At 41.0% G+C, this 26,171-nt stretch overlaps 2 protein-coding genes across 2 annotated transcripts; both read right to left on the minus strand.

Annotated features, from left to right (window-relative positions):
* Positions 1 to 4,332: 4,332 nt before the first annotated feature.
* On the minus strand, positions 4,333 to 5,207 carry LOC138372336 (uncharacterized). Its single transcript, XM_069337617.1, has 3 exons — positions 5,013 to 5,207; positions 4,790 to 4,907; positions 4,333 to 4,487 (listed from the first exon to the last, which is right to left on the minus strand). Exons 1-3 carry the CDS (start codon positions 5,100 to 5,102, stop codon positions 4,333 to 4,335), a joined length of 363 nt encoding a protein of 120 aa, XP_069193718.1. The 5' UTR covers positions 5,103 to 5,207.
* A 265-nt stretch (positions 5,208 to 5,472) lies between these two features.
* On the minus strand, positions 5,473 to 26,171 carry LOC138372337 (zinc finger protein 425-like). Its single transcript, XM_069337618.1, has 3 exons — positions 25,866 to 26,171; positions 6,396 to 6,686; positions 5,473 to 5,571 (listed from the first exon to the last, which is right to left on the minus strand). The coding sequence occupies exons 1-3, from the start codon at positions 26,169 to 26,171 to the stop codon at positions 5,473 to 5,475; spliced, it is 696 nt and encodes a 231-aa protein (XP_069193719.1).

The following is a 26,171-nucleotide window of genomic DNA, read 5'->3' on the forward strand; positions in this document are numbered from 1 at the left end:
TGTTGAACAGCAGTGCTATGGATGGTGCATGGGCATGGGAGGCACGCCTGTGTACCATCGATGGTATTTCACTAATGTTCCCAGCTTTGGTTTTTAGCGAGTGAATGATGGACACAACATCTGTAGGGCTGACCGGAGAGAGGAGAAGAGAGTTTGGATAGCTGCGTGAAAGATATGTGGTAACATATGTCTGAGTCTCTGGGATTTTTCGGGCAAGGTGAGCACCAAACGATGAAAAGAAGCTATTAAATTCAGTTGCTGTTTCAAGATCTGTTGCAGGTGTATAACCATCCTTGGAGATTTTTATCTTATTATGTGAATGTTGTTTAGCTCCTAGGATGGTAGAGATGGCTCTCCATGTGCTTTTTATGTTGCCTTTTGCTTCTTTGAATCTATTCTCGTAATAGGAACGCTTTGCTCTTATTATACTGGTAAGCACTGATGAATACCTCTTAACTACTTCTTTTCCAACTAGGCCAATCCTAAGTTTTTTTTTTCATATTCATGTTTCTTGTCGATTGCTTTAAGTATGCCATTAGTGAGCCAGGGATTATTTAACCTTTTTGCCAGTTACTTGCTTGGTGAGGAGAGGACAATAAGTATTGTAAAGGCTTTAAATTTTGGAAAGAGGCTAGTTAACGAATTATTATCCTGTGTATTGATAAATTTAGATTCCCAGTTTACATTGTGGAGGGCATTTGTGAGATTGCCTATTGCCGCTTCACATTGTAACCTAAAGGTAATTTTCTTGTTACCTGGTGGTGTTATGGCCATGTTCGCTACAAGGAAGGTAGGATAGTGGTCAGTTGTTCTGTCAGTGATTATACTTGATGTAAGAGGAGCTGTTATGTTGGTCCATCAGTGATCCAGGGTAGTCGCAGATGTTTGAGTGACTCGGGTGGGCCTGGTGATTGCGGGGATGAGCATACAGGAATTCATGCTGTTGAGGAAACAGTCTACTTGAGGGTTATTTTGTAGCCCTAGGTCAATATTGAAATCACCTCTGAGAACTATGTGATTTTTGTTGAGATTATTGTTTATGATAAGGTTCCTCAAGTTGTTATTGTATTTGTGTCTAGCTTCAGACACAAGCATGTTACAGTTATGTCTTAAAGAGTTGAGAGCAATTAAGGATGATAAAGAGTCACTTACAACTAATGTATCAAGTTTGGATACTTGTACACATTTCAGTGCAAGGAGCAAGGCAAATAGTTCAGTCTGAAGGGTAGAGGCCCAGTTGTTTATACGGACTCCCCACTCAAAATATAAGTCATATCCTATTGCCAGGACAACTGCACTTCCAGCTGCACCCGTTGGGCGCTGTAGGAAACCTTCAGTGTATATGATTTGAGAGAGAGAATGCTCTGTGGACAGAGCATCAATATGGCTTAAGACGTTGAGCTTTGCCTCAAGACAAAGCTGGGACTGATCTCTAATTTGCTCCTTTGATGGAAAGGGAGGGATTAAAATTGAAAAGGGTGTAATTTCCTACAGTGCAGGAAAGTGCTATTGTTGTCTCTCTTGGTACAAATTATAAATCTGATACTTTCTGAGTTCAGTTCCAATTTTATTTATCTATTTGAAACAATGTTTACATTCTATAAAGAAATTCTGGAGGGCTTCTGTGCAAGGGTTAGGATGAGCTAGCCTAAGCATTTTTATACCAATTTGACAGTTATTTTCAGTAACACGATAAACAACGCTCGGAATATTAAGTTCCTTTCTCATATTAAGTATCTTTGTGGTACGAAGGCACCCAAGGATTATCCTCAAGGCTTCGTTCTGCAATTTTTCAAGCCCTCCAAGCTTTCTTTCAGGATGCCTTAAAGTTAGTTTAGTTCATTTATTATGCACCCCATACCCATCTTGTGGGCGGTAGTGGAAAGGGTTGCAGAGGCACATAATGGGCTCAGGGACTGAACCCAACAATTCATTTAGCTAAGCAAGTTACAATCTTGATGAGCTAGTTACAAAATTCAGTATAAGTCGTCACATCAACAATAGGTTCGAGATCGATCACAAGTACAGTTTCTAAATTAAGCAACTGACATATGTGGAGAGCTAGTGTCACAATTGATATGTTTGTCCTGCACACCGCTCCCCATCCAGTGGGCAGCGGTGGATAGGTTACAATCACTTAGTTACTACTTACAGTTAGCAAACTGGGGATATTTGGCTAAAATTTCTGGTACCAGATCATTTTGAATGAAATATTGACACATCGTTGGTACATTGGTTATAGAATTGTCTCTGAATTCACTATCACATAGTGAGGGAGGGTGTGCAAATAATTTTGTTGACAGTTAACATTTGGTCAGGTCTACATCGGCAGATAATGAGAATTCCCAGAAATACTTGTAACCGAGTCTAAGCCGAGCAGTAGTAACATCTAGAAGTCTGCTGATTTTATTGGATGAACCATAGATGTGTGGCTCCTTTTGCATAATAGTATTGAACGAAAGTTAATCTCCCCAAACACTTTCGCGTTTTGGGCAAGTTACCCCTCCACTCTCTCCATTTTTGTTTGGACATTCCCTGGTAGTGCGCGGAAATACTGAAAAGTGTATACTCTTTTCAACTTTGTCACCTTAATTCTCGTCCTATGTCTTTCATTTTGGTATCAATGCGTTCGCAATAGAATTCCCAACAGAACTATGTGCATATAATGTCAAAGACAGCAGCGCGCTCCACCGGTCGACAAGATGAATGTAGGCCAAGGGTACCAGAAAAAGAAAGCTGAGCCACCCTCAGGCAACTCTCATTACATTAGAGAGCGTGATAATACTGAAAAGTGTATACCCTTTTCAACTTTGTTACCTCAATTCTCATCCTAGTTTTTTCAATTTGGCATCAATGTGTTCGCAATATAATTCTCTACAGGACTAAAGGCATATAAACTCCAAAAGCCCGGCTTACCATCCGCAACAAACAGAGTAAGCGAGAGTGTGTTACCAGGGAGCGCACAAGAGCGATAAAATGTATACACTCTTTTCATTTTGGTCACCCCAATTGTCATCCTAGGTCTTTCATTTTGGTATCAATGTGTTAGCAATAGAATTATCTACAGGTTTAAATGCATATAAACTCCAAAAGCAAGGTGTACCATCCGCACAAAACAGAGAAAGTGAGAGAAAGTAACCCGGGAGCACTCTAGTGCAATGTAATGTGAACACTCTTTTCACTTTGGTTACCTCAATTCTCGTCATATGTCTTTCATTTTGGTATCAATGTGTTCGCAATTGTATCTGCTGGCATTTTACCCTTTGCTTGGATCTGAAGGGTTTTAGGCTCACCACGATGCAATCTGATAGTACCACAGGTGTATATACCTATCTTCAAGCAGCAATTCACTCATTCAAACCGACTTATAATAGTTATCCATATATAAATGGTAATCTTTGTTCTACCTGTTAACCTGTCATATGAAGAAAGATTGTCAAAGCTTATATTACATTCTCTAGAAAAGCAAAGAATTAGGAGTGACATATGGTAGAGGTGCACAATGGGATGAATGGACATAACAAAGGGGACATTAATGGGGTATTAAAAGTAGCAACACAAGACAGAACTCGAAACAAAGTGTAAAAATTGGAAAAATTTAGATTTAGGAAAGAACTGCATGAGTAAATACACTGGGTTTGTACCTTAAGGTTCATGTATGCAATATTACAGAGTTCCAGTTAACTCCCATGCATGCAATTAATTTATGTTATGTTTATGTTTTTTATGTTAAAATGTTTTTGTTGATTTGTTTGTATATTTTCATAAGTAAAGCATGCTTACCGTCTTATTCCAAGTTTTATGATAACTTTACAAGGTTTAAAACATAAAGTTCAATATATATTCTGGTTTTCACACAGGAATTATACGTTAATATAACATCATAATAACGTAATGATGTCGTGTAAATAACGTTATACTGACGTCATATAAATGTTATATTTATGTTATAAGAACGTAAATTGGATAGCTTTACAGAAAGTAAACAAAAAAAACTAAATGTTGACTGAAAATTATTTATTCTTAAATATAAAGCATGAAAACATTATAATACCATAGCATTCACTATTATTTTTAAATTTTTACATAAATCTTAAAAAACTGTGTCTCAAGAATATATGTTTTTAGTTATATCCTTTGGTTTTAAGAACATCAGATATACGTATTTATGTCAAAAGTTACAGTATTACCTTTGTGGAACCATTTAAAAACGTCCACAAACGTTCTGTGTTTGCTGGGGAGTGATGATTGCCTGAAATTATTTAAATTGTTTAATGTATTGAATGGCATTTTTCAAGTTGCAAATTTTTTTTAAATTACTGTAGTAGGTTATCAATGCTTACGTTTGTTATTCTCGGAATTCTCTTCTTCATATTTGAAGCATGGTTTCCTTTTTCGTTGTCGAGGATAGCCCATATCGTCTTCAGTTTCGACATTTGAAGTGTCTTCCGCAGCTAAGCATCTTCGTTTTGCAACGTCAAAATCATCTGTAATAATTGAATATAATTAGTAATATATCAGCGAGATATATATTTATCGTTACCTAGTAGAGTAGTGAACACTAAGAAATAACTTAAATCAGCTTCCTAAAGAGATGTTTAATAAAACAACGTACATGATTTGGAACTTATAACTGGGGCACAAAAGTCTTAAGTAGCTATGAGGAAACCCATCTTGTGATTAAAATATAATTATAATGCTGTTTTTGTCTGCAGTGTTAAAGTTATGGTGAATGAATGAATAGGTGTCTTGTATCTTAAATCTTAATAATTATAAATTTAATACCTACCAGTTGTTGATAGGATTGTTGATACGACATGCACTCGCCAATTTGTCGTGTCTGGCTTTTCGTGCTTTTGGGCACTAACTGTATGCCTGCTCCGTGGCCACCAGCACAATATGGTTTCCTGAAAAGTCAAAATAAACTGTTACATGCTAATTTTAGCACTAATTTGGAATATTTTTAAAGCAACTCAATATATGCAATTTTTTAGTTTCAAAGTAATGCTTACATCATCAGATTTTTCAATCCAGGTTGTGGAGATGATACCCACACTACGATCATTGAAGCCTACCACTGCATACCGCTTTTCAGATGTCATCTACAAAATTGAAAAATCTTATTAAGGGTTGTTCTCCCCAAAAAAAGAAATTAGCATAAAGTTGGTAATAGATTTACTTGATTATGTCAATCATAGATTAGCCACATTTGTAAATGATTTTCGGTTGGAATAAACAGTAGCTGCCATGTATGGACTAAAAGGCTTAATACAGTTTTATCTATTAATGTGCTCTCAAAATATTAATAATTTTCATGAAATACAGGGTAATGGGATTTTTAAACAGGTAAATATTGGTCAAAAGATAATAGCTTTAATAAAAAACAAAATTGTGAATCTCATTAACTTACAATATTAGTTCAAACTATTATTAAAGCATGGATACAGTATTTAAATACGTACTTGTCATAAGTCATGTAGTATTGACAGAAAAGTATTTGCGCTTTCTGTCTCGATCATCATACCTGTGCGGTTTAGTTTTCTTGCTGGAATCACCTTCATGGATGAATTCCTAGTAAGAACCTTAAATGCTCCAATTAATTTGGAGTTACAAGGTTTCTCAAAGAGAGGTATACTTCTCGAATATACCCTGCAAAGGAACATGCTGTCTCCATTTTCATCGGTGTCACTGACAGTGTCCAAAACTTGGCAGCAAGTTTCATTATTCAGCAAATAGGCATTGTTTGGTGCCTTGGTATATATTTTATGTTCTGTATTTGGTGTATAAATCCTTTGAGCATGCTGCATCTCTTTCAGCCTCTTTGCAATTTGAACAAGAGGGTTTTTACTTGATCGAACCATATTCTTAACCTGCTGCAGGTAATTTTCAAATGGAAATGCTGAACATCTGTCCAAACTACCAAACTCTTTGGCATCAGAGGATATGTGTGTTAGGCAGTGTACATTGTACACTAAAAAATCCTTACCATACAGCTCACGAGCCTTTAACACAAAGTACAGCAAAAGATCATGTGCATATTGGCTGTAATTTAACTGAATCAATTTAGGTCATACAAGAATAGAAATGGCTACACTCAGAGTCAGGAAATGGTCATACAATTCTTTGGGTAAGATTCCCTCCAGTACAATCTTACCGGTGTAGAGAAGGAGTTGCCTGTATTCAGTCGCTTTCCATCTATCAACCTCTGAAAGACTTCGAGGTTTACGTGCAAAGTGCATAGGCACAAATTTTGTTAGTTGAATTAGACGCTGACTAATTTCATCAACTTGGCGAGCACATAATTTTACGTTTTTATTTCGTATCCAGGCAAGAAGTAACCTTTTCATAACCCCAAGACATATCTGATGCATATAGTCTATGGGAAAAGTACTCACCATATTTATATTTAAGTCACAGAATGGTGATCTGCCATGGTGATGTTGAGAATTAGATTGATTACGAAAATCTTCATCTGTTCTGAGTTGTAAATTTTTCACTTGTTGATAAGTCATTCTTCCATTCCAAACACCCTCTTGGGTACATCTATCACACCCAAAGTAGCCAGAGTGGAGTTTGATTGCCTTCACCATTGCTTTTGCTGGGGCATCACATATGACTCCTTTTAGTTTTACTGGCAATGTTTTGTCATCATTTTTAAATCCATAGTGCATAATTTTTTTCAAATCCTGAATGAATTCATTTAAAAAATTTAAATCACTAGGTTTAGAGCTTCCGTATGTGAGGACTACTGGGAAAACTCTTATAGGTTTGACATTATTGATAGCACAAAGAACAGGCCATAAACTTTCATTTTTACTTCTAAATATTGGCAAACCATCAATGTTGCAAATTAAAGATATTTCTGCCAAATCTCTTATTGTTGATTTAGGATACAGCCTTAAAGTTTTCAACATTTCCTCCTCTAACCCCAAGTAGATATACATCATGCCTGATTTAGTCTCAGTAGGTATATGTTTAACTGTATTCAGTAACGAACGAGCTGTTTTTGGCAAGTCAGCATGTCCCTGTTTTCTCAATTTTTTTAATAAATTATCAATGGCATTGTGTGTTATGCCATATTTATTAACCCATACTAACAATACATCTGATAATGATTTATCATCCTCATCACCACTGCTCTCTGACTCTGATGATATTGGGTCATGCTCATCAATCATGTCCCAAGTCCAATCTCTCTCTCACTGACTTTCAAGAGATGATGCATCTTCATTGGCTCCACAACCAATATTAGGTTCTGAATTAGATGACAAAGCAGCATGGTCATCGTCTATGCTGTTTGTTGTAACATTGGCCAAAGGATCCTGATTCAACAACTGAATCTCAACCTCATCACTATTTTCATTTTTGCCATGCTGGGACGCCTGTTCTTTTAGGCGTCGCTTTTTGGCCCGTGACATACGCTGCCATCTTGTGTGGTATTCTCTTCTTTTTTCTATAATGTGTGCATACATTCTGAAGGAGAAAGGCCAAGTGCTACATTACCAATTACTATTACAAGATTATTAGTAAAGTACTGTACTGCAAAAAGCAAATAAAATGGGGTAAACTAAACTTTGAAAACAAATAATAATTAAAACAGGTAAATTAGTAAAATAACAAAGGCTTAAGCAGACATGACTCTGCTTAAGCCATGTAAAGCAGACAGATAAGATGGCAATATATAAGGGGAAAAAATTAAAAAGCTTGGATATAAAACTAATTGAGATCAAAAGCATAAATTACTAAAGTAGGGGAAAAAATAACAAATGACTTCATAAAAAAATTATCCAATTGCCAACAGCAACTTGGTAGTACGAGTCTAAGAAACAAACAAAATTTAAATGCTGTTATCTGCAATGAAACAATACATACTATTGCACGTACCGAAACATTGATGAATGTAAAAAATAGAGAACTATTTGCTGAATGTCCCATAAATGGATTTAAACTATTTTACACAAAGAGGGGGGAGAAGCCATGTATGTTAGGGAATATTTGAAATGTAGTCTCGAAAAGTACACAACTGTGATAGGAAAATTAGGTCACATGGAGGAGTGGGTCTGTATACTATGGAAGACCTTGTATGCTCGGAGCTCCTTAACATTACAAATGAGGTGGTAGAGGTATTGGGATTAAAAATAGAGAAAATAAATTTAGTGATTATTCTAATATACAAACCGCCAGATGCAACGGCCGAGGAATTCACAGAACAGATAAACAAAATGGAGAACTCGATACCTCATATTATCTTCCTAGGTGACTTCAACTTGCCTAGTCTAAGATGGAGAATAGCAAACAATAATATTATACCAGGAAATTTATCGAGACCTACCCACTCAGCTTCCTGGCAATACGTTAGTAATGAATAAATATGATATATTTACTCATTATAATGTTGGTGCTGAATGTACAACACGAAAAAACATAATTTTAATCTGAAAAAGTATCTTTTTATAAAGAAATTAGACGAAAATAAAGAGCTGGTGACGCCAAATCAAGTCGGCGATCCAAGCGTCGGTTAGGTTAAGTTAGGTCAACCTAACCTAACATATTATATTTATTCATTACTAACGTATTGCCAGGAAGCTTTGTGAAGCTTGTGTAGCTTGTGGTAGCTTGTGGTAATTAGACGGACCCTTATTTTAACAGAAACTTGGCTAAGTAAAGACTATACCCAACTCTACAACTTAGCTGGTTATAAAGGCATTCATAATTGCAGGCCTAGTAAAAAAGGAGGTGTTATACCAAAACAGATGCAGAACTAGGAAACAGGATTTCTTCAACAGAAATTTTGAAATTGTTCACAATTTTTGTTACACCAAAGTTGGAGTATGCAGCAGTTGTATGGTGTGCCCATATCTTAGAAAGCATATCAACAAACTGGAAACGGTGCAGAGACATGCCACTAAGTGGCATTAACTAAATGCCATTAAATATGCCAAATATACTACATAAATATACATACTACACATGCACAATAATTGTCCTGGGACCTCTGATATTCATAATATAATATATATATATATATATATATATATATATATATATATATATATATATATATATATATAAATATATATATATATATATATATATATATATATATATATATATATATATATATATATATATATATATATATATATATATATATATATATATATGTATATATAGGGCCATCAACACACCTCCAGCTAGGGCCACCAACACACTTCCAGGGCCATCAACACGCCTCCAGGGCCATCAACACAACACCACCATCAACACACCTCCAGCCAGGGCCACCAACACACCTCCAGCCAGGGCCACCAACACACCTCCAGCCAGGGCCATCAACACACCTCCAGCCAGGGCCACCAACACACCTCCAGCCAGGGCCACCAACACACCTCCAGCCAGGGCCACCAACACACCTCCAGCCAGGGCCACCAACACACCTCCAGCCAGGGCCACCAACACACCTCCAGCCAGGGCCACCAACACACCTCCAGCCAGGGCCACCAACACACCTCCAGCCAGGGCCACCAACACACCTCCAGCCAGGGCCATCAACACACCTCCAGCCAGGGCCACCAACACACCTCCAGCCAGGGCCACCAACACACCTCCAGCCAGGGCCACCAACACACCTCCAGCCAGGGCCATCAACACGCCTCCAGGGCCATCAACACAACACCACCATCAACACACCTCCAGCCAGGGCCACCAACACACCTCCAGCCAGGGCCACCAACACACCTCCAGCCATGGCCATCAACACACCTCCAGCCAGGGCCACCAACACACCTCCAGCCAGGGCCACCAACACACCTCCAGCCAGGGCCACCAACACACCTCCAGCCAGGGCCACCAACACACCTCCAGCCAGGGCCACCAACACACCTCCAGCCAGGGCCACCAACACACCTCCAGCCAGGGCCACCAACACACCTCCAGCCAGGGCCACCAACACACCTCCAGCCAGGGCCACCAACACACCTCCAGCCAGGGCCACCAACACACCTCCAGCCAGGGCCACCAACACACCTCCAGCCAGGGCCATCAACACACCTCCAGCCAGGGCCACCAACACACCTCCAGCCAGGGCCACCAACACACCTCCAGCCAGGGCCACCAACACACCTCCAGCCAGGGCCACCAACACACCTCCAGCCAGGGCCACCAACACACCTCCAGCCAGGGCCACCAACACACCTCCAGCCAGGGCCACCAACACACCTCCAGCCAGGGCCACCAACACACCTCCAGCCAGGGCCATCAACACACCTCCAGCCAGGGCCACCAACACACCTCCAGCCAGGGCCACCAACACACCTCCAGCCAGGGCCACCAACACACCTCCAGCCAGGGCCATCAACACGCCTCCAGGGCCATCAACACAACACCACCATCAACACACCTCCAGCCAGGGCCACCAACACACCTCCAGCCAGGGCCACCAACACACCTCCAGCCATGGCCATCAACACACCTCCAGCCAGGGCCACCAACACACCTCCAGCCAGGGCCACCAACACACCTCCAGCCAGGGCCACCAACACACCTCCAGCCAGGGCCACCAACACACCTCCAGCCAGGGCCACCAACACACCTCCAGCCAGGGCCACCAACACACCTCCAGCCAGGGCCACCAACACACCTCCAGCCAGGGCCACCAACACACCTCCAGCCAGGGCCACCAACACACCTCCAGCCAGGGCCACCAACACACCTCCAGCCAGGGCCACCAACACACCTCCAGCCAGGGCCACCAACACACCTCCAGCCAGGGCCACCAACACACCTCCAGCCAGGGCCACCAACACACCTCCAGCCAGGGCCACCAACACACCTCCAGCCAGGGCCACCAACACACCTCCAGCCAGGGCCACCAACACACCTCCAGCCAGGGCCACCAACACACCTCCAGCCAGGGCCACCAACACACCTCCAGCCAGGGCCACCAACACACCTCCAGCCAGGGCCACCAACACACCTCCAGCCAGGGCCACCAACACACCTCCAGCCAGGGCCATCAACACACCTCCAGCCAGGGCCACCAACACACCTCCAGCCAGGGCCACCAACACACCTCCAGCCAGGGCCACCAACACACCTCCAGCCAGGGCCATCAACACACCATCCAGCCTACCACCACAAGCTTATAAATATACTACACATGTCTAAGAGCAAATAAAAGAAAACAGTTACCTTAACTATTGAAGATGCAGCAGGATTTTGTGGATAAGCCAGCAGCAGTCCCTCTCGACACGGTTTTAAAATGGCGGCGACTACCACAACATGCAACGAGCCTAAAGAATGTCCAGCGCTAGCATTATCTAAACGTTATTATATATTATCAAGCAATACGGAAATCTAAAATAAAAAAAATGATACAAATAATTGTATTAAATATTTATTTGCAATTACAATACCTCGGGAATATATTTTTGCGTTAGCAAAACATATTAAGTTCGTATTTAGTTTAACTCATTTAAATTCTTTACAAATAATAACCTGATTTTACCTGATGGCCATTAACATTTATGTTTTATGTTGATACATTTCATACCCTTATTATTTCAATTTCTTTCTTTATTATGCACCCCATACCCATCCCGTGGGCGGTGGTGTAAAGGATTACAGAGGCACATAATGGGTTCAGGAACTGAACTCTCTAGTTTGTTTAGCTAAGCAAATAACAATTTTTGACGCTAGTTACAAAATTATTAATGTTATATATACATGTACACACTCTCATACATACATGTACATATATATATATATATACGTATACATATATACATACACATGCATATTTATAATCACCCACACAAATACACACATCAATAATCTCTGTCACTTATTTTATACATGTTCTTGTAGAACATTCTATTGCGAACACATTGGGCGCTGCCCAATAAACTCGCCCCTCGGGGCAAAATTATTTTTTTTTTTTTAATCTTGGTGGAACATAAAATGGCCGCCTGTGTTTATGCTGTCGTCAGATGGCGCTGTGACGTCACAGATGAGGGAAGCACGTACTGCGCATTAATGCCTCGATCCCTCGTTATTTATTTATTTTATTTATTTATATATATATATACAAGAACGTACATTGGGGGGTTAAGAGACAACATAGAGCTTAAGTTAGAATTATAATCTTGTAAAACCACTAGCTTGCATATATAGCGTTTCGGGCAAGTCCTTAAACTAATCTTTGAGCAAATTCTTAAACAGAGTTTTAGAGAAATAATTAAATGTAAAATTGATAAAAAGTGTTTAACAGGTACATTACAGCTTTACTTTACAAGTACAGATGATTTTAAGTAGGATAATTACAGTAAAATTGTCAAAAAATTGTTTACAGGTACGATGCAAGAATTTTCGACACAAAAGCAGATCAGAACAATACACAATAATGAACAAGGAATCCTAAGTACAATTAGGAAAACATCTCAGGGTTATACATTGGATTACTGAAGCACAATATGAGGATCATTACAAATAGTAATGCAGTAGAATATGCACTCATATTCTATTATTAAGTTAATATTAAGTTCCTTCCTCATGTTAAGTATCTTTGTGGTACTAGGGACATCCAAGGATTATCTTCAAGGCTTCGTTCTGCAAGTTTTCAAGCCCTTTAAGCTTTCTTTCAGTCATCAAGGCAAGCAGAGATGCAACATAATCCACTACCTCCTTTATGAACTGGCGTTACTCTTGCGTTTTTAAGGATATCAGGGCCACTCAAGGGATTTGTTGAACAGCAGAGCTATAGGTGGCGCAAGGGCATTGGAGGCGCTCTTGTATACAATGGATGGGATTTCATTGATGTTCCCAGCTTTGGTTTTTAGTGAGTGTATGATGGACACAACATCTGACGGGCTGACTGGTGAGAGGAGAAGAGAGTTTGGATAGCTGCCTGAGAGATATGTGTTGATATGTGTCTGACTCTGTGGGATTTTACTTGCAAGGTTAGCACCAATCGATGAAAAGAAGCTATTAAATTCATTCGCCATTTCTAAGTCAGATGATAGTGTAAGGCCATCCTTAGAGAGTGTTATCTGGTTGTGGGAGTGTTGTTTAGTTCCCAGGATGTTAGAGATGGTATTCCATGTGCTTTTCATGTTGCCTTTTGCTTCTTTGAATCTAGTCTCATAGTATGAAAGTTTTGCTTTTCTTATGATACTGGTAAGCACTGACGAGTACCTTTTAACTACTTCCATTGGAATTAGGCCACTCCTAAATTTCTTTTCGTATTCATGTTTTTTGTTGATTGATTTGATTATGCCACTTGTGAGCCACGGGTTATTTTTTCTTTTATCAGTTACTTGTTTGGTAAGGAGGGGACAGTGAGTGTTGTAGAGGCTTAGAGTTTTGTAGAGAAAGAGGTTAGTTGATGAGTTTATATCCTGTGAATTAATAAATTCAGATTCCCAGTTAATATTGTGAAGTGCATTAGAGAGATTGCCTAAAGCTGATTCACTATGTAGCCTGAATGAAAGTTTTTTGGTTTCTGGTGGTGATGTGTCAATGTTTGCTATGAGGAAAGTAGGATAGTGGTCAGTTTTTCTGTCATAAATTACCCCAGATGTAAGGGGGAGCTGTTATATTAGTCCAAAGGTGATCCAGGGTAGTGGCAGATGTTTGAGTGACTCGGGTGGGCTTGGTGATTGTGGGGATTAGCATACAGGAGTGCATGCTGTTACGGAAATAGTCAACTTGAGGGTTGTTTTCAACATTCAATAAAGAAATTCTGGAGGGCTTCTGTGCAAGGGTTAGGATGAGCTAGCCTAAGCATTTTTATACCAATTTGACAGTTATTTTCAGTAACACGATAAACAACGCTCGGAATATTAAGTTCCTTTCTCATATTAAGTATCTTTGTGGTACGAGGGCACCCAAGGATTATCCTCACGGCATCGTTCTGCAATTTTTCAAGCCCTCCAAGCTTTCTTTCAGGATGCCTTAAAGTTAGTTTAGTTCATTTATTATGCACCCCATACCCATCTTGTGGGCAGTAGTGGAAAGGGTTGCAGAGGCACATAATGGGCTCAGGGACTGAACCCCACAATTCATTTAGCTAAGCAAGTTACAATCTTGATGAGCTAGTTACAAAATTCAGTATAAGTCGTCACATCAACAATGGGTTCGAGATCGATCACAAGTACAGTTTCTAAATTAAGCAACTGACATATGTGGAGAGCTAGTGTCACAATTGATATGTTTGTCCTGCACACCGCCCCTCATCCAGTGGGCAGCGGTGGATAGGTTACAATCACTTTGTTACTACTTACAGTTAGCAAACTGGGGATATTTGGCTAAAATTTCTGGTACCAGATAATTTTGAATGAAATATTGACACATCGTTGGTACATTGGTTATAAAATTGTCTCTGAATTCACTATCACATAGTGACGGAGGGTGTGCGAATAATTTTGTTGACAGTTAACATTTGGTCAGGTCTACATCGGCAGATAATGAGAATTCCCAGAAATACTTGTAACCGAGTCTAAGCCGAGCAGTAGTAACATCTAGAAGTCTGCTGATTTTATTGGATGAACCATAGATGTGTCGCTCCTCTTGCATAATAGTATTGAACGAAAGTTAATCTCCCCAAACAATTTCGCGTTTTGGGCAAGTTACCCCTCCACTCTCTCCATTTTTTTTGGACATTCCCTGGTAGTGTGCGGAAATACTGAAAAGTGTATACTCTTTTCAACTTTGTCACCTTAATTCTCGTCCTATGTCTTTCATTTTGGTATCAATGCGTTCGCAATAGAATTCCCAACAGAACTATGTGAATATAATGTCAAAGACAGCAGCGCGCTCCACCCGCCGACAAGATGAATGTAGGCCAAGGGTACCAGAAAAAGAAAGCTGAGCGTGATAATACTGAAAAGTGTATACCCTTTTCAACTTTGTTACCTCAATTCTCATCCTAGGTTTTTCAATTTAGCATCAATGTGTTCGCAATAGAATTCTCTACAGGACTAAAGGCATATAAACTCCAAAAGCCCGGCTTACCATCCGCAACAAACAGAGAAAGCGAGAGCGTGTTACCAGGGAGCGCACAAGAGCGATAAAATGTATACACTCTTTTCATTCTGGTCACCTCAATTGTCATCCTAGGTCTTTCATTTTGGTATCAATGTGTTCGCAATAGAATTTCCAACCGGAATTTATGCATGAAATGTCAAAAACAGCAGCGTGCTCCACCCGCTGACGTGATGAAAGCACGGCGAACCATCCACACAAAACAGAGAAAGTGAGAGAAAGTAACCTGGGAGCACTCTAGTGCAATGTAATGTGAACACACTTTTCACTTTGGTTACCTCAATTCTCGTCATATGTCTTTCATTTTGGTATCAATGTGTTCGCAATTGTATCTGCTGGCATTTTACCCTTTGCTTGGATCTGAAGGGTTTTAGGCTCACCACGATGCAATCTGATAGTACCACACGTGTATATACCTATCTTCAAGCAGCAATTCACTCATTCAAACCGACTTATAATAGTTATCCATATATAAATGGTAATCTTTGTTCTACCTGTTAACCTGTCATATGAAGAAAGATTGTCAAAACTTATATTACATTCTCTAGAAAAGCAAAGAATTAGGAGTGACATATGGTAGAGGTGCACAATGGGATGAATGGACATAACAAAGGGGACATTAATGGGGTATTAAAAGTAGCAACACAAGACAGAACTCGAAACAAAGTGTAAAAATTGGAAAAATTTAGATTTAGGAAAGAACTGCATGAGTAAATACACTGGGTTTGTACCTTAAGGTTCATGTATGCAATATTACAGAGTCCCAGTTAACTCCCATGCATGCAATTAATTTATGTTATGTTTATGTTTTTTATGTTAAAATGTTTTTGTTGATTTGTTTGTATATTTTCATAAGTAAAGCATGCTTACCGTCTTATTCCAAGTTTTATGATAACTTTACAATGTTTAAAACATAAAGTTCAATATATATTCTGGTTTTCATACAGGAATTATACGTTAATATAACATCATAATAACGTAATGATGTCGTGTAAATAACGTTATACTGACGTCATATAAATGTTATATTTATGTTATAAGAACGTAAATTGGATAGCTTTACAGAAAGTAAACAAAAAAAACTAAATGTTGACTGAAAATTATTTATTCTTAAATATAAAGCATGAACACATTATAATACCATAGCATTTACTATTATTTTTAAATTTTTACATAAATCTTAAAAAACTGTGTCATAAGAATATATGTTTTTAGTTATATCCTTTGGTTTTAAGAATGTCAGATATACGTATTTATGTCAAAAGTTACAGTATTACCTTTGTGGAACCATTTAAAAACGTCCACAAACGTTCATCACCCCAGAGGGTATGTCGACAACTGAAATCACCCAGCAGGAACACAGACTCTGGCAATGAGTCCACTAGGTGTTTAAGATCGGGAAGAGAAAGCGGCACATTTGGGGGAGATAAATGGAACAAACTGTGTACCATTTATGCACAAATACACGGGCAACAGAACATTGGAGAGGTGATGGAAAAAGTAAGGGGATGAAGGGAACATCAGAACGAATCAAAAGCAAAAAAGTTATTGGCCCCAGCAAAATCTGAAGGAGGGGGGGGGGCAGGGGGAGAGAAAGGAATAATCACGGAAGCGACCAGGATGAGCACCAAGCATCGGCTCCTGGAGACGGACACAAAGGAGCAAAAACTGTGAAATCAAAAGTTGGAATTCGTGAAAATTTGCGTAATATCCATGAATATTCCATTGAAGAATAGACATCGACAAAAAGAGAAAGGACAGGAACAGAGAACAATGAAGAAAAAAGGTTAAAAAGGAACACAGCATGTCAAAGAAGTGCAGGATCAGGATCAGGGTCAGCGAAGTCAGGGATAGTGGGCATGGGTAAACTGAGTAAAGATGGAGGGAAGGGAGTGGGAGGACAGACCACAGGCAGATGAGCAGGGTCCAGAGGAGGAGGCAACCGAGAGGGACTTTCAAGGACAGCAGGAGGGGCAGAAACCAGGAAGCACACCTCAGCAAGGGCAGGAACCGAGAGGGTAGCGGGGGCCAAAGAAACCTCCAAAGCAGGAACAAGGGGCTCGACCACCGAAATGGGAGAGGTGGAGTGATAGTCAGAGGTAGGGGGGCGAGGATGAAAGTGAAGCTTTCTTACCAGCCGGGGAGGAGGAAGGAGATAAGCCAGGCTTTCGCTTCTAACTCAGAGACAGGTGTTCCAGCAGCAACGTACTGGGCAACAGACTCAAACGTCTCAACAGAAGAAGAATGAGAGCAAACAACACGATGATCACTAGGAGAAGGATGGACATCAGCCTGCACAGACAGGCGGCGTGGAGAGCTAAGAGACGGAGGAGAAGGATGGGAAGGAGGATCAAAGGGAGTTGAGAAAGAAGACACAGGAGACATGACAGACTGGGTAGAAAGAAGGGGAACCCCTGACAGAGAACCAGGAGGGGGACCCTTCGGGTCAGAATGTAAAGGAACAGGGGAGCAGGCGGTGGGCGTATCTGGGTCTAAGGCCTGGAAACTGTTGTGAGACTGAGGAAGGTGGGAAGGACGAGGAGAGGAAGAGTGCAACACGTGAGCGTAAGAAACCCCAGCGAAAGGGAAAGGAGGGGGATGGTGAACTTGGCGCCTCGCCTCAGGAAAAGACAAATGTTCCCAGTGCTTCAAGTTGAGGACAGCTGCCTCATGTTTGTAATGGATACACGCGCGAGAGAAGGTAGGGTGGGCATCACCGTAATTGAGGCAGCGAGCCTGGGGAGAAGTGCACTCCGACTTAAAGTGACCTTCGTTCCCACACATAGGGCAGACAGAGAGAGAATACTGGAGCATTTGAGGGCACCATGTCCGAACTTCCAGCATTTATTACAAAGCCGAGAAGAGGGTATGTACTCCTGAATGGAGCATCTGGCACCAGCAAGAATAACAGAGGGCGGAAGTGTCCAACCATCAAAGGTAATTTTCACAAGCCGAAGGGACAGACGGCGACGGCCACGAGGGGGTCGTGAACGTGTAAACCTGGAGAACAGAATGGTCTTGAGCCTCGAGGACATGTTTAATATCCTCGTGGCAGTCCTTGAGGTTCCTAATACCGGTTGTAACATGGTGTGGGAGGAGAACAGTGAAGAGTGGAACACTGGCACTTAACTGAGCATTCTTGGAGACCCGAACAGGGGGGTCACCTCAATGTAGGACAAAGTCGCCAAGTGGACAGCTGCATCCCAAGAAGAAGCAGCAACAACATGCGTACCGAGATGGGTGGGGTTAAAAGTAACAGAGGCATCTACTGAATCAACAAGGTCCCTATGGAGGGAGAAATTGTCAGGAGTAGAATCTAAATGATGGAGGTCAAAGTACTTAGTCCACGTAGCAAGATCAAACAAGGCATGGTATGAATTGGTATGGGAAGGAAGCATGCGAGAGCAGCCATGGCGGGGACGGTGGTGAGAACCCCCTAGAGAGAGAGAGGGGGGTCATAAGGTGCAGTAGTCACAATGAGAGATGGAGTAGTACTAGGGGACGAGGTAGTCACCACAGGGGGCTTGGGGCTCAACCCAACCACAGAAGAGGAAGGGGAGCGGGGGAGTAGTCCAGTCTGGGCCCAATGTAGCGGGGGCTACAGAGCCCAGTCTTCCAGCACCGTCCGACTCAGGGGCCTGGTCACCCACCCCCCATGAGCCTGGGAAAGGGAAGTCGTTTCATTATCCATGCAGCAGTCTTTCTAAAAGTTTGGGGCCTGGATCCAAGGGATACCACCTACCAGGGCAGCCAGGGAGGCTGAGCGCGGGCCAGTGCAGGAAGGGTGCATCGTCCCCAGCGGTGCCTCCCCCCCCCCCTTTTTAACAAGGAGTCCTACTGCATAGTTCATTCTCCCACACTGATGCAAAGACCCCACTCCCCCTATTGCCCCAGCCTGGACACCCAGCCTACCACTCAGGGCTACCCCTCCAGCGGGCAGTCCGATGCCTCACAAGCCCCCTACGTGGTGCCTATCTGCATGTACAACACACAAAGAGGGGACAGGAGAGGGGGCAAAGGCAACCCTCACTAGTCCCAGGGTGGTGTACGTGAGCCCCTCACCACGACAAGGTGACACCACAGAGGGAAGAGGCGAGAAGAGCAGATGTACTCCTGAATACAGCATCTGGCACCAAGAGTTACGGAAGACAGAAGGGACCTACTATCAAAAGTGATTTTCATTACACAAAGAGACTGGCCATGACGACCACGAGGGAGGGCGAGTAACATATTAATATAGAGGATAGAATGGCCTTGGGCCTCAAGGACATGTTTATTATGGTAGTCTTAAAGTTCCTTATCACCAGTCGCTACATGGTATGGAAGAATAACTGTGCCAATCCTGGCATTTATTTAACCAGGCATTTTTTGATATTCGAATCAGTGTCTCCCCAATGCAGGACAACGAGGCTAAGTGGACAGCTGCTTCCCGAGAAGGAGCTGCAACAACACGTGTACCAGTATGGGTGGGGTTAAAAGTGACAAAGGTATCCACCAAATCAACTAAAGTAAGAGTAATTAGGTCAAGTAGGGGAGTAGGTCTGTATATTAAAGAGGAGCTGGAATGCACAGAGCTCCTGAACTTGACCAATGAGGTGGTAGAGGTACTTGGAATCAAGGTAGAGAATATAAATTAATTATTATTCTAATATACAAACCGCCAGATGCAACAGTTCAGGAATTCACTGAGCAGATCCACAAAATAGAAAATAGCCTTGATAACCTAGCAAACCCAGTACCAGATATTATCTTCCTTGGAGACTTCAATCTACCCAGTTTACAATGGAGAATAGTAAACAGTAATACTATAGCATGAAATCAACCTGGAAATAACCAATCACAGGTCAGAGAACTACTGAGATTCTGTGACAAATTCTCGCTCAGTCAGCAGATTACAGAACCGACTAGGAATGAGAACACGCTGGACCTCATATTCACGAACAGTGATGAGCTAATCAGAGACATTACTGTCTCGGACACTACGTACTCGGACCACAAGCTCATTGAAGTGGAAACTAAAATTAATAACGGTAGTAGGCCCAAGAGAAACAACAAGCGAGAAGGGCTATTCAATAAATTAAATTTTAATAATAAAAGGATAGACTCGGAGAAAATAAACAAGGAACTTACAACATTCAATGGGAAAATGTTTAAGTAATAAAAATCCTACACAAGGTCCAACGTAGAAAGAGAACACAGACGACATTACAGAAGAAGAAAAAAGTTAACAGAAGTGCTGAAGCAGACACGACTTTCCATACAAAGAAGGAATAATTTAAACAGGGAGATTGAAGAAATCGAACAGACTGAAGCATTCATATCAACTTGACGAAAGGCAACTAAAACAGAAAGCAATTCAAAAAATAAAGAAATACCCAAAATATTTCTTCACATATGCTAAATCAAAAGCAAAAACCACTGCCAGTATTGGACCTATTCGTACTAGTGAAGGTTCATACACTGAGGATGACAAAGAAATTAGTGAAATCCTAAAAAAGCAATATGAGGACATGTTTAGCACCCCGATACACAGCATGAAAGTGGAAGATCCGGACAACTTCTTTACGCGTGATATACAAACCCCTGTAAATATAATTGATATCAACACGAGCGTGGCAGGTTTTGAAAGAGAAATTGACAATATGCCCATGCACTCAGCCCCGGGTTCAGACTCATGGAATTCAATATTTATAATGAAATTCAAAGTGCCAGTAGCACAGGCACTCAGTATAGTGTGGAGAAAGAGCTTGGACACGGGGGAGATACCAGATGCGCTTAAAGCAGCAGACATAGCCCCTCCACACAAGGGAGGTAGCAAAGCATTGGCAAAGAATTATAGACCAGTTGCACTTACGTCCCACATAATAAAATTACTGTATTTGAGAGAGTGATCAGGAGTCAGGTCACTAGTTTCATGGAGACCAATGACCTCCACAATCCAGGCCAACATGGATTTAGAGCAGGAAGATCATGCCTCTCACAGATACTTGACCATTACGACAAAATCACTGAGGCATTAAAAGAAAAACAGAGTTCAGATGTAGTATACACAGATTCGCAAAGGCATTCGATAAATGTGACCATGAAGTGATAGCACACAAAAGGAGGTCAATGGGAATAACTGGTAAAGTAGGACGCTGGATACTCAGTTTTCTGTCGAACAAAACACAAAGAGTAACAGTTAACCATATAAAATCGAGTCCAAGAGCAGTTAAAAGCTGCAGTACCTCAAGGTACAGTCCTTGCACCATTGCTTTTCCTTATTCTCATATCAGATATAGACTCAAATACAAGGCACAGCTTTGTATCATCCTTTGCAGATGACACAAAAATCAGCATGAAAATTACCTCTGCTGAAGATATTGAAAAACTACAAGCAGATATTAATAAAGTTTTCGACTGGGCTACAGAAAATAACGTGATGTTTAACAGCGATAAATTTCAGGTACTAAGATACAGTAAAATTGAGAACCTTAAACTTAATACAGGGTACAAAACACAATCTAATTTGCCCATAGTAGGAAAGAAACATATAAAGGATTTGGGAATAATGATGTCTGATGACCTAAATTTTAGGGAGCATAACCAAGCAAATATTGCGGCAGCCAGGAAAATGATAGGATAGATTACGAGAACTTTCAAATCCAGGGATCCCATCACAATGGTTGTACTCTTCAAATCACTTGTGCTGTCCCATCTTGAGTACTGCTCAGTACTCACTTCCCCATTTAGAGCAGGAGAGATTGCTGAAATAGAGGGAGTACAGAAAACATATACGGGATACATGAACGAGATAAAGCATCTAAATTATTGGGATCGTCTCAAAGCTCTCCGAATGTACTCACTAGAAAGACGATGGGAGAAATATCAAATAATATACAAGTGGGAAAATACTGGAGGGCCAGGTCCCAAATCTGCACAGTAAAATAACAACATACTGGAGTGAACAATATGGCAGAAAATGCAGAGTGCTGTACAACCAGTGAAGAGCAGGGGTGCCATAGGCACAATTAGAGAGAACTATATAAACATCAGAGGTCCATGGTTGTTCAACATCCTCCCAGGGAGCATAAGAAATATTGCCGGAACAACCGTGGACATCTTCAAGAGGAAACTAGATAGTTTCCTCCAACGAGTGCCGGACCAACCGGGCTGCGATGGGTATGTGGGCCTGCGGGCTGCTGCAAGCAACAGCCTAGTGGACCAAACTCTCACAAGTCAAACCTGGCCTCGGGCCGGGCTTGGGGAGTAGAAGAACCCCCAGAACCCCATCAACCAGGTATCAACTAGGTGTTTATGGATGAATAAATCATCAGGACGAGTAGAATTAACATGACCGAGATTAAAATACTTAGTCCATGTAGCAGGACCAAACAAAGCTTGGAAGGTATTAGAACCGGAAGGAATTGTGCAAGTGTGACTGCGGAGAGGACGGCACCGAGCACCCTCAGTAAGAGAGGGGGTAAAAGGCGCAGTTGTTACAATGAGAGATGAAGCCACTCCATGTGATGAGGTGGTCATCACTGGGGGCTTGAGGCTCAACCCTGCCACAGAGGTAGAAGGGGAGCAGAAAGGGGTAGTCGGGACCTGGTAGACCAAGCTCTCACAAGTCAAGCCTGGCCTCGGGGACTAGAAGAACTCCCAAAACACCATCAAGCAGGTATCAAGCAGGGAAAGTCCGAAGCTGCTTGGTCTGGGACCAAAGTAGCAGGGGGCTACAGAGCCCGGCTTTCCATCACAGTCCGACTCGGGGCCCTGGTCTCCCACCCCACATTTGAGAAGTTAAAAATAAGTGTCAGATAACAGCATGTAAATGAACAGGTAATCATTTCATCAACAAACAAGCCCCTATACCCACCATGACGCCACAATTAGAGGATAGGACACCCGATAGGATGTGCCCCCCCCCCTAAGGGTGCATCGTGGATATATGCCCTGCAATCACCACTTTAAGAACCATCAGTCTATCAAGATTGGGCTCAGCAACGAAGGAAAAGAGTGACAATAAAAGTGTCCCTTTGCTCAACAATTTTGGGTACCACAGTTTTATGGGCGAGAGACTGTGCCTCACCTAACACCCAGTGTCAAAACAGAAGACGACATCTAAAAGAATGATCAAGAATAGCAAAAAGTCGCTGGGAAATAGCAATTAAAAAGGAGAATTGGGAAGGAGAAATTAAACTTAGTAGGAAAAAGCATTCAGCACAATTAGTGAAGAAGGCAGCAGAAGCATAAGGCTTCGAAAGGACAGAGGACACTGTCCCATGGAGCATCACACTCTAGCATCCGCCAACCAAGCCCCCTCACGATGGCAACGAGCTGGAAAGGGAGGGAGAGATGAAAAAGACGAGAGGGTGAAGATTACTGCTCGGTGAGACATCAGTGTTAATGGGTAGAGTGGGAAAATTGGAATCATTCACAAAGACATATTGGAGTCTGTCACTGAGGTAAGATTGTAGGTATTGGAGGGAGTGACCTCTTACTCCGTAATGTTGCAATTTAAGAAAGTTTTTGTGTTTACAGTGTCAAAAAGTCTTATGTAGGTCAACAAATAAATGAATAAGGTACTCATTTTTTCCAAGAGCTGCATATATGAAATTAATCAAACTAACCAGGCATGATTGGTCCTTTTTTGGGCCTGAAGCCATTATGGCAAGAACTTAATATAAACAGGAGTAAGGCTGCATGTAAATTAAGTCTTTAAAATATTTTAGACAAAATCGGCAGAATTGATATTGGTCTATAATTGTTGACTTCAGTGAGATTGCTGCTTTTATGGACTAGGGTTACTCTTGTTTTTTTTTCTCAAAATATCAGGAAAGGTTTAGAGTTCAAATAATTTGTTGTAGAGCAATGCAATGGCTGGAGCTAAAAATCTACAGGCTTTATTTGTAAATTAGGGTTGGTATCTCAACATACAGTATCAATGCATGGGGTTCATTCATCCACTGCAAATTACCTCAAGCCAATCATCACCCAAGGGAAATCTGCTATCAGAGCAATAAAACTGTCTTCAAAAAACACATAGCCTCTCTGTTTAAATCCCTGAACATGCTACATATACACTCGCTCTACACATTCAATTGTGCTATTTACAATACAAAACCTTGTTCCTAAATGCTAACCCTGATCTGAAACTCTCTATTGATAGATGTAATAGAACCCACAAGCACCACAACATAAATAAATATCTCTTTGATATAAATTTTTTATATAAACTGAGTCAGGCTAATATAATTGCCAATCAGACTAATATAACTTTGAATCAGGCATTTTCACCAACAGGGTTATTCATCAATGGAACTGCCTATCCACCAAAGCCAAAACTGCCAAAACTGTGCAGAATTTCAAAATATACCTGGAAAAAATCATGAAGGCAAATGGTTGGGAGGGAACCTTCAACAAGCCGACGACTTCCTGTTCTCACTGAGGCCACTCGGGTTAGTGGCCCTCAGGTAAATCGGGTAAAATATTATTCTCAGACAATTACAGTACAGTATAACTGATAAAGTTAGGCTAGAGTAATAAATTTCTGGTAAATTTAGAGTGATAAATTTCTAGAGTAATATAAATTTAAATTTCATATTAACTTGACTGACAGCTATAAATTCCAATCAGCCTTCAATATACTCTTGGGTGAAATATTTATAATCAAGAATAGAACTCATAAATAGGCCTAAACAAAAAATGAAAAATGGACATCAGTTTGCATATGAATCTGATGAGAAAATTCCTTGATTAATATACATTTCCTTACCAATCAAATGGTCTCACCTTAAGTACATCTCAGATTGTCTTCTTCACCAACTCCAATGCTAAATAAAAAAAAAAAATATTACAACAAAAATGTCCATAGCTTAGCTACAGAGTATATTACATTTTAAATAAATTTCCACAGAAAACAAAAAAAGGAAGCACATTATTTACATAACTATGAAGAAAAACATTTAAATCCTTGTTTTACCTTTGCTAAATTAAAGAGATATTTCTATACTTATAAGTAATTTTGAGCTTTCCTAGCGACAGCTTCTCTAGTTCTTGCTTGGTCATTTAAGTTTCATAAAAGAACAATATAATAAAATATCTTCAGATCTTTACCTTTCATTGTGAAGTGTATTTCTCAAACGAAATATAATTACCTCTGAAGAACATCCAACTGACATTGTGATAGCACACTGTTAGATTAAAGGTAAGTTAATATACCATTATGTGCCTCATTATCCTTCAACATTCTCTTAATTATCTTTCACACTCAAAGTGTTTAGCCTATTATCTGCATGTATCATCTTGTGCCTCTTCATTTGTCCAGGACGACTGAATCCTTTCCCACACTCTGGACAGTCGTGAGGCTTGTCACCTGAATGCACTAACATGTGAGTCTTCATACTTCCAAGACGACTGAATCCTTTCCCACACTCTGGACATTCATGTGGTTTGTCACCTGAATGCACTAACATGTGCTGTATTATAGTTCCACGTAATCTAAATTTTTTGCCACACTCGGCACATTGAAAAGGTCTCTCATCCGCATGCACCTTCATGTGAGTCTTCATACTTCTACGATGGCTGAATCTCTTCCCACACTCTGGACATTCATGTGGTTTGTCACCTGAATGCACTACCATGTGCTGTATTATAGTTCCACGTAATCTAAATTTTTTGCCACACTCGGCACATTGAAAAGGTCTCTCATCCGCATGCACCTTCATGTGAGTCTTCATACTTCCACGCTCACTGAATCTCTTCCCACACTCTGGACACTCGTGAAGTTTCTCACCTGAATGCACAAACATGTGAGTCTTCACATATCCTGGACGGGTGAATACCTTCAGACACTGTGGACACTGGCGAGTCTTCATCTTCTTTATGTTAGGTGCATCACCTGAATGTACTAACATGTGCTTTATTATATTTCCACGTTCTCTAATTTTTTTGTCACACTCGGCACATTGAAAAGGCCTCTCAGCCGCATGCACCATCATGTGCCTCTTCATACTGCCAAGACGACTGAATTTCTTCCCACACTCTGGACACTCGTGAGGTTTATCTCCTGAATGCACTAACATGTGACGCTTCACACTTCCAGGACAGGTGAATACCTTCGGACACTGTGGACACTGGTGAGTCTTCAT

The sequence above is a fragment of the Procambarus clarkii genome, chromosome 38 (assembly GCF_040958095.1).
Source record: "Procambarus clarkii isolate CNS0578487 chromosome 38, FALCON_Pclarkii_2.0, whole genome shotgun sequence".
Taxonomy (NCBI): domain Eukaryota; kingdom Metazoa; phylum Arthropoda; class Malacostraca; order Decapoda; family Cambaridae; genus Procambarus; species Procambarus clarkii.

What these genes read in the sequence shown, in the direction of transcription:
- LOC138372336 (XM_069337617.1), bottom strand. Translation starts at nt 5,102, where the DNA reads ATGACATCTGAAAAGCGGTATGCAGTGGTAGGCTTCAATGATCGTAGT. An exon ending in GGATTGAAAAATCTGATGAT is followed by an intron (nt 4,908 to 5,012) that starts GTAAGCATTACT and finishes TTGACTTTTCAG; the next exon opens with GAAACCATATTGTGCTGGTG. An exon ending in AACAATCCTATCAACAACTG is followed by an intron (nt 4,488 to 4,789) that starts GTAGGTATTAAA and finishes CAATTATTACAG; the next exon opens with ATGATTTTGACGTTGCAAAA.
- LOC138372337 (XM_069337618.1), bottom strand. Translation starts at nt 26,171, where the DNA reads ATGAAGACTCACCAGTGTCCACAGTGTCCGAAGGTATTCACCTGTCCT. An exon ending in AGTGTCCACAGTGTCTGAAG is followed by an intron (nt 6,687 to 25,865) that starts GTATTCACCCGT and finishes GAATTCATTCAG; the next exon opens with GATTTGAAAAAAATTATGCA. An exon ending in GTGACTTAAATATAAATATG is followed by an intron (nt 5,572 to 6,395) that starts GTGAGTACTTTT and finishes GGTTCTTACTAG; the next exon opens with GAATTCATCCATGAAGGTGA.